General features: G+C 53.2%; 1 protein-coding gene across 4 annotated transcripts in view; it reads right to left on the bottom strand.

Moving 5' to 3' along the window:
• Positions 1-270: 270 nt before the first annotated feature.
• The window catches only part of PKIG (cAMP-dependent protein kinase inhibitor gamma), a 65898-nt gene continuing 59104 nt past the window's right edge, over positions 271-7064 (bottom strand). For all 4 annotated transcript variants that reach the window (XM_032461217.1, XM_032461218.1, XM_006193509.3 and 1 more), the window contains 2 exons: positions 4780-4953; positions 271-1001 (listed from right to left, as the gene is read on the bottom strand). In XM_032461217.1, the coding sequence (XP_032317108.1) occupies positions 922-1001; positions 4780-4930 (231 nt within the window). In that variant the 5' untranslated portion in view covers positions 4931-4953 and the 3' untranslated portion in view covers positions 271-921. The remainder of the gene's footprint in view (positions 1002-4779; positions 4954-7064) is intronic.

The following is a 7064-nucleotide window of genomic DNA, read 5'->3' as shown; positions in this document are numbered from 1 at the left end:
TTAACCACTCCAACTCTAGGTCCTAAGGAGAAAACTTTCCTTGGAAGTTCTGGAAGCTGTGGACTGGGGTGAGGGAGAGGGTGAGATGAGGAGGACTCATCGGACACCAGGCTGAGGATCTGCACGGCCTCTGCAGGACCCCAGTATCTTCTCAGGTACTTCCTTCCGTGAGAGCCTGGGGAAGCCATGGGTCCCAGCTAACTGAAGACTTGGGGAAACAAGACCCAGCCCCTGCTTTTGCTGTTTAAAGGAGAAACCATCTTAAACCAGTCACATAAATCATCAGCATTTATTTCCTGGGTCGTAGGTGTCACTTATCTTGGTAGAAGGGGCGAAGGGTTGATCAGATAGTTTTGAGCACAGACCCCCTTCTGTAGGAATGGATCTGTGAAGCTCCAGGAGGGAACTCAGAGCTGCAGAGACGGTCAAAGAGTTTAGTTTACCATAGCCTCCCCCACACAAGAAAAGTGAATTGTCAGCTCCTTTCCTCTCTGCTGAAAAAGGTTTAACGTTTTTAAAAAGTTTAAAAGTGCTCTTTAAAAAAGGGATAAGAAGGTCTTGACCCAGAGGCCAGGGTTGGAGGAGAGAGGGCAGAGCTGGGATGTGGTCCCTGCCCAGGCTGCTCACCCAGGTGGGCAGGACCAGCTCCTGAGTCCCGGCGCCCACTGAATAAATAACATCCTGTGGTGACAGTGTCTTGAAAGTGTCCCCAGGTGCAGTGAGGAGGTGGTAGGAGCATGGAGCCTGGGGGTGTGGGCAGAGAGCTTTCCCAGGGTAGGGGCCATGGGAGCCCCTGGGGGCTGCCTTTCAGTCTGGCCTGGCTTGCCTGGAACACACTGCTCAGAAGAGGCTGCTGGGCCAGTGCCAGGGCTCCCCGTCCATAGCGTGTCTCTCTTCCAGCCTCCTTGGGCAAGGTCACATTCAAGATGAGGTGGTCCCATCGCTGCTCTCAGGCTGGTTGCTAGCTTCCTTGTCTGGGGTGCCCACCTCCGCCTGTCCTTCTGCAGCGGAGAGAGAGGAGCGTATACATGGAGGGAAAGCGTTAGGAGAAGGTCTAGAAGGACCTGACCGAAGTGGCAACAGTGGTAAGCCCTGGGGGAGCTGGACAGGAGCTGGATTGGGGTGGGGGTGGCCAAAGGGAACTTTGTAACACTTTGATTTCTACAAAGAAAATTCATGCACTACTACTAGTATAATTAAGGTCAAGTAAAGGCCAGGATTGTGGGTGGATGCTGAGAGCATCAGGCGAAGGGCTGTTGAGGGTCAGGATACATGTGTGGGTTCTGCAGAGGGAGAGGGCAGTGCGGAGTCCCAGCATGTCCCAGTGCTCAGCAGATAACAGTTTTTGTAAGACAGCAAAGGGCACCGGACTAGGCTAGCTTAGGGGAGCAGCAGGGGTGGCCTACAGCAGAGGAAGGGCCCATGGCTGTCCTGTGTCCTCACCAGACCAAACATACACCTCCCTCTGTGGCCTGTGTCTTTGCATCCTTAGGCTAAGCCCTTCACGTGACTAAGGAGAAACCACCTTGCACCCAGCTCCAGAGGCTGCACACAGGCACATACTTTCTATGCAAGTCCACACAGCAGCCTGGAAATGTGATGAGCATCACATTATGGTACAGATGAGAAAACCAATGCTCAGAGAGGTGAACTGATTTGCCTGAGATCACGTGGTGGAGGGAGCAGTGTCCCTGCCACTAAAGCAGCATCCTCTGGGGTTTATTCAGACCTGTTATGGAAGCCGCCTCCTTCTGCCCTAGCAGCCGTCACCGGAAGTGGGTGTTAGTGGTAGCGAGTGGTGTGGGCAGAACTTGGACACCTGCCCTCCACCCCCAGGGTACCTCCTATCCTGGGGCAGTGCCTGTAGCAAAGACTTGATCCTAGAGGGCCCTTCTGGACCACGAGTAGCCCAACAAATTAGACTGCACTTCAGGCAAATTTCCAGCTAGTGATGCCCTATTTGGCCCTGAGCCTCCCGCCCTGGTGAGCAGGAACAGCCTCGTTAGATTCCCGAGGAACTGCTGCTCTGCCATTTCCTTGCTGTGGGACTTGACAATTTAATTAATTTCTTTGAGCCTCTGCTTCCTGATCTATGAAGTGAGGATGGTGACACTTCTGTCCCTTTGTGGTCATCTGGCACATGGGAACAGCTTAGCCAGGGGTTAGGTTTTCTCTGAGCCAGTCCCAGTTCTCTCCTGGCATGGAGAAAAGGTCCCCAAGCACCTTCCTCTCCAAGCAGCACCCCTGGGACTCATTTGGGGCAGAGCGTGATTCAGAAAGTTCACGGTCACATACACCAAGCAGTGCGTTCATATTCCTTCATGCCTTGCTGACTGTTTATCTCTCACTGTTAGGCCAAGTAAGGAAATACTTGTGCTCCCCACGTAAGGAAATATCAGAGGACAAAGCTGTGCACACAGTGTGCTTGGGGAGCATTAAGACACAGGATCTGGGGAGGCTGGCACCTGTCCTTCAGGACAGCCTAAGGCCATGCCCTCTCCCCTGCCCTGGCTGTGCACCCGTCTCCCAAGCTTTAATTTAAGCAAACAGATGCTCCGGGACCTTATCCAGGGTCTGCAGGGTCAGAATCTGTATTCTCTGTATCCCACTCCCTTGGTGAGTCTGCTGGACTGAGCCCGACTTGCAGACCTACCGATGGAAACTGCTCCTGGCAGGGCCTACTGGAAGGCCCCTCAGCCAGTCACATGGCCAGCACTACACCTTCCTCAGGTCCCCTTTTAAACTGTCAGTCACCCTGGCAGGCAAAGACTGGGACACTCGGACACCTCAGGGGTTTTGAATCGGACGGGGTAACAGGCGTTGGAGGGCCTGGGTACGTGGATGAGTGGCTCCAGCTGAAGTTGAGGGAGACAGAAAACAGTTCACCAGAGCAGACTCAGAAGCCCTGGCAGCAGGCCCAGCCTGGCAGCTGGACATGCTGGTCAGTGAACAGCCACTGACTAGGCACCGATACCGTGTACCCAACGCTGCCAGGCACCGACGGCACAGGACGCAGATCCCCGGAGGGAGGAGCTCCTGGCCTAATGGAGGGGCACTGCGCTACGTGGGACAGTGGGACAGTGGTGGCGCCCGGAGAAGAGGCGCCTCCTCCTGCCTGAGAGGGGACGGTCAGAGAGGGCCTCTCAGCAGAGCTGTGTGGGTCTCTTAAGAGGAAAAGCAAGCCAGGCAAGGGAAGGAAGAACCAGACAGAGGGAGCAGTCTGGCCCATCAGGAACTTTCAAGAAACATACGTACCCTCCTCGGGCTGGATCAGAGGCACAGGGGAGAAAGATGGGAATAGAGGCTGGAGGTGAGCTGGGTGAGACCCGGGGAGGCTCCCATGCCTGGTGAGGCGTTTAGGCCACAGGCCAAGGGAAGGCTGACAGACCCCTGAGAGGGAAGGTGCAGGGATGGAAGGTGGGGTTCCTCAGGCAGGGTGCTAGAGGCAGTCAAGTTCTCATTCTAACTACATTAACTTGCTGGGCAACCCTGAGCAAGCCATCCAACTTCTCTGGTCCTGCCTGTCCAACTGTACTGGGAGAAGAGTGGGCCAAGCCCCCAGACCAAAAATAGGTCATTTTTGGCCAGCAAGGGCCAAGGGCTTTGGACTGGGGGGCTTCACAGGGAAAACAGGGTCGTGGCCCTCCAAGGACATCTCATGGGAGACACACAGAGAGCCCGACAGTGCAGCATGCTGTGGGAAGCGATGTGACGGACTGACATGGCCTCTGTGTGCTGTGGGGACTGACATGGCCTCTGTGTGCTGTGGGGACAGGGACAGGGACTGACATGGCCTCTGTGTGCTGTGGGGACAGCAGAGCAGTGGGACCAGAGAAGGCTCTTGAAGGAAGGTCCCAGAGTTGACCAGTTAGCTGAACAGAGTCCACTGGAAGGATGGAGGGAGGAGGGTGACCTGGGCACTAAGTTGGGTGGCGGTGCAATTTCCTCCATTCACTCATTCCACCTGTGGCTTCCAAGCACCTGCTATGTGCCAGCAGAACAGAAGGCCCTGCTCTCCGGAAGCTCATTCTAAACACACAAGACCTTATCAGAGAGTGGTGAGGGTCATGGGCTTGGGGAGGGATGACTGGGCTGTCAGGGAAGGCCCCTCTGAGCACCTGGTACCTGACCTTTGGCCTAAGGGAGAGGAGACAACAGCCACAGGACTGGGTGGGGCTGTTCTAGCAGAGGAAATGGCCAGAGATGAAAGGCCCTGAAGGGGGCAGACCTACACCTTGACAGAAACAGACCAAAGGTGTGAGTGGAGGGCAGACAAGGAGGGGAGGGGCAGCACCCGCTGAGGTCTGAGAGGCAGGGCAGGGCCTGGGCCCAGAGTAGGGCACAGGGACGAGTTCGGCTCCACTAGGTAGGTTGCCACTGGGGGATGTGAGGGCAGAAGCAGGATGGGGCGGAAGGCTGGCAGCTGGACTGCAGGAGGACTGGGGTGGGAGGTGGGGAAGAGACTGCTGCAGTGCTGAGTGGCCTGAGCCAGGTGGTGGCTGTGGGGATGGAGAGAAGCAGAGGGGCTGGGGAGGGTCCTGGAGGAGAACTGAGGACTAGTGGATGGACTGGGAGGCTTAGGGAAAGGGGGGACCCGAGAGTCCTCATGGCGTGAAATGCTGCACCCTTCAGCCTAGAGACTGGCTGGACTCTGCCAGGAACCATGGGACTGGGGCCTGATTTAAAAGCAGTTCTTTTCCCTGAGAAAGAGTGGGCAGGCTAGGACTCAGAGGCCAGCCCCTGAGCCCAGAAGAGGGTCGCTCACATGAGGGTTCTGACCTGCCCCCTCGAGGGCTAGCTCGCCCATGTCGCCAGCCAGCTTCCGCACGCTCACGGCCTCGGAGTCTCCCTGGATGTCAGGGACCGCATTCCGACGGCCTGTCCGGTCACAGGAGATGAAGTCCGAGTAGGAGGACTCGACTTCCATCATGCCTGTCGCATCGCTCTTCAGGCCTGTGGGGACAAGAGCAGGAGGGCAGACGTGAAGCCTCTGCGTACTGCAGGAAAGACTCAGCTCTGGGCCCCAGCACTGATGTTTTCCAACAAAATGACAGTTATTGACTTGATCACTGAAGACAAAGCAGAAAGCACAGAAAAGTACAAAGAACAAAATAATTCATCCATAATTTTGTACCCTCCAAAATCACCACCATTTTAAAGAACACCCTTTATCTTTAAGTTAATGATAACCATCTACATGTTTATCCATCTAGACATTTATCCACATCATATGCCAGGCACTGGCTAGGTGCTACAGATGCAGCAATGAACAAGTCAGCCACAGTCCCTGCTCTCGGGGAGCTTACAGTCTACTGGGGAATTTAGGGTAATTACCTAATACTTAAGTAATTATGCAGTGTTCAGGGCTTCCAGGGGGGAAGGCAGGGTGCTGGAGTGACTACCAGGGCCTGACCCAGGCCAGGAGTCGGGAAGTGACATTTCACCTGAGATCAAGGAGGAATAGGCATTAGACAAGGACTGAGGAGCGAAGGGCACGGTGGGCTGGAAGAACTGTAAGAGCCGTGGGCTGCAGTGTGCGGGAGATGGGCCGAGACCCTAATGACGCTGCTGAGCTGGGCAGGGGCCCCATTACACCTCGTGAAGGATCAGATCAGCATTTTCAAAGATGACTCTGCCACCTGGGGTTGAGCAGGGCCCGGAAGGGGGCCAGCAATGGGGGCTCCTGCACAAGTTCAGGTGTGAGACGCTGGTGGGTGGACAAAGGAGGTGGTGATAGACAGGTTCTGGATGTCATTTGGAGGAAGGATCAACAGGACTTGGTGTTTGACTGATGCGAAAGTGACATTTCTGACATAAATAAGCAGGTGAATAGCAGTGTGGTTTGAGATGGGGAGTGAAGGCGGGGTGGAGATTGAGTTCATTCTGTCATGTTATCCTTGAGATGCCTGTGAGGACCCCTAACCCCCAGGCAGAGGTAGAGTAGGTACACAGTTAGGGGGCTGGAGCTCAGAAGAGACGGGGGATGGGATGGGGAGGAGAGACAGGAAATGAGGAGTTATTGCTACAGAGATGGTGATTAACAGCCCTGATGGCTGATTTTACAGCCGAGAGAGAGAAGAGAACCACATATATAAATAAGAGCCATATACATGTAAACAATTATTTGGAGATCAAGTTATTTTATAGCTTACCCTGGAACAAGCCATTAAGGGATCTCTCTAGATGATTTTTGTACACATGTACTTGGATGTACCATCATTTATTTCACTGGTTCCATAAAAATGAACATGGAGGTGATTTCCAACTTTCCACCATTAGACACGGCACTAGGTCTTTATATAAATATTTGTGCCTATCTCTAGTTATTTCCTTAGAGCATATTCCTAGAGGTAGAATTGCTGAGCTAAAGGGAAATGGGGAAATAAATTTTAAGACATTGATTTGACACATTTCCAAGTTGCCCTCCTGAATGGCATAGTGTGGTGTTTATAATTTTAAAAAATTAGGAAATAAAACATATAAATTCAGTTCTGTTCCTGTTTATATTCCCACCAGCAGCCCATGAGATTGTCCATTTATCTGCACCCTTGTCAACAATGGTTATTACTATCATGTACTTTTTTTAAAAGGCTAATCTGCTAGGGCAATACAAACACCTCTCTTTAAGTACCTATGATTTTCTCAAGGCAATCAAATCACACAGTCACCACATGGACTCTGGCCACTTGGCAGACCCTGAGTTAGGAAGTGGGAGAGGGGGAGGTCTAAGCCACTGCCTGGCTGTCAAAGTTCTCAGTCCTCCCGGGTGAGATGGGCCCAGCAATTCCCAGTTCTAGACACACGCATGCAATTCCAATGCTCTCTGTTGTGTGTGGATGTTTACTGCAGTCAGTGATAGGGAAGCTCCCAAGTGTCCCTCAGAAGGCCAGGCATTACATGAGCTATAAAGTTATTCATGAAAAAGAGCTGCACCAGATGGATGTGTACTGGCACGGCAAAGTGTCTCAGTTAACTGAAAAATGCAGGTTGCAAAACACCACCTTAAAGAAAACCCAGTTGCTATGGGGAAAGACATCACATAAAAGGAAAAAACCTTGCCGAGT

Source organism: Camelus ferus, chromosome 19 (assembly GCF_009834535.1).
Source record: "Camelus ferus isolate YT-003-E chromosome 19, BCGSAC_Cfer_1.0, whole genome shotgun sequence".
Classification (NCBI taxonomy): domain Eukaryota; kingdom Metazoa; phylum Chordata; class Mammalia; order Artiodactyla; family Camelidae; genus Camelus; species Camelus ferus.
Note: the sequence above shows the minus strand (reverse complement) of the source record. Positions and strands in the feature narration are given on the sequence as shown.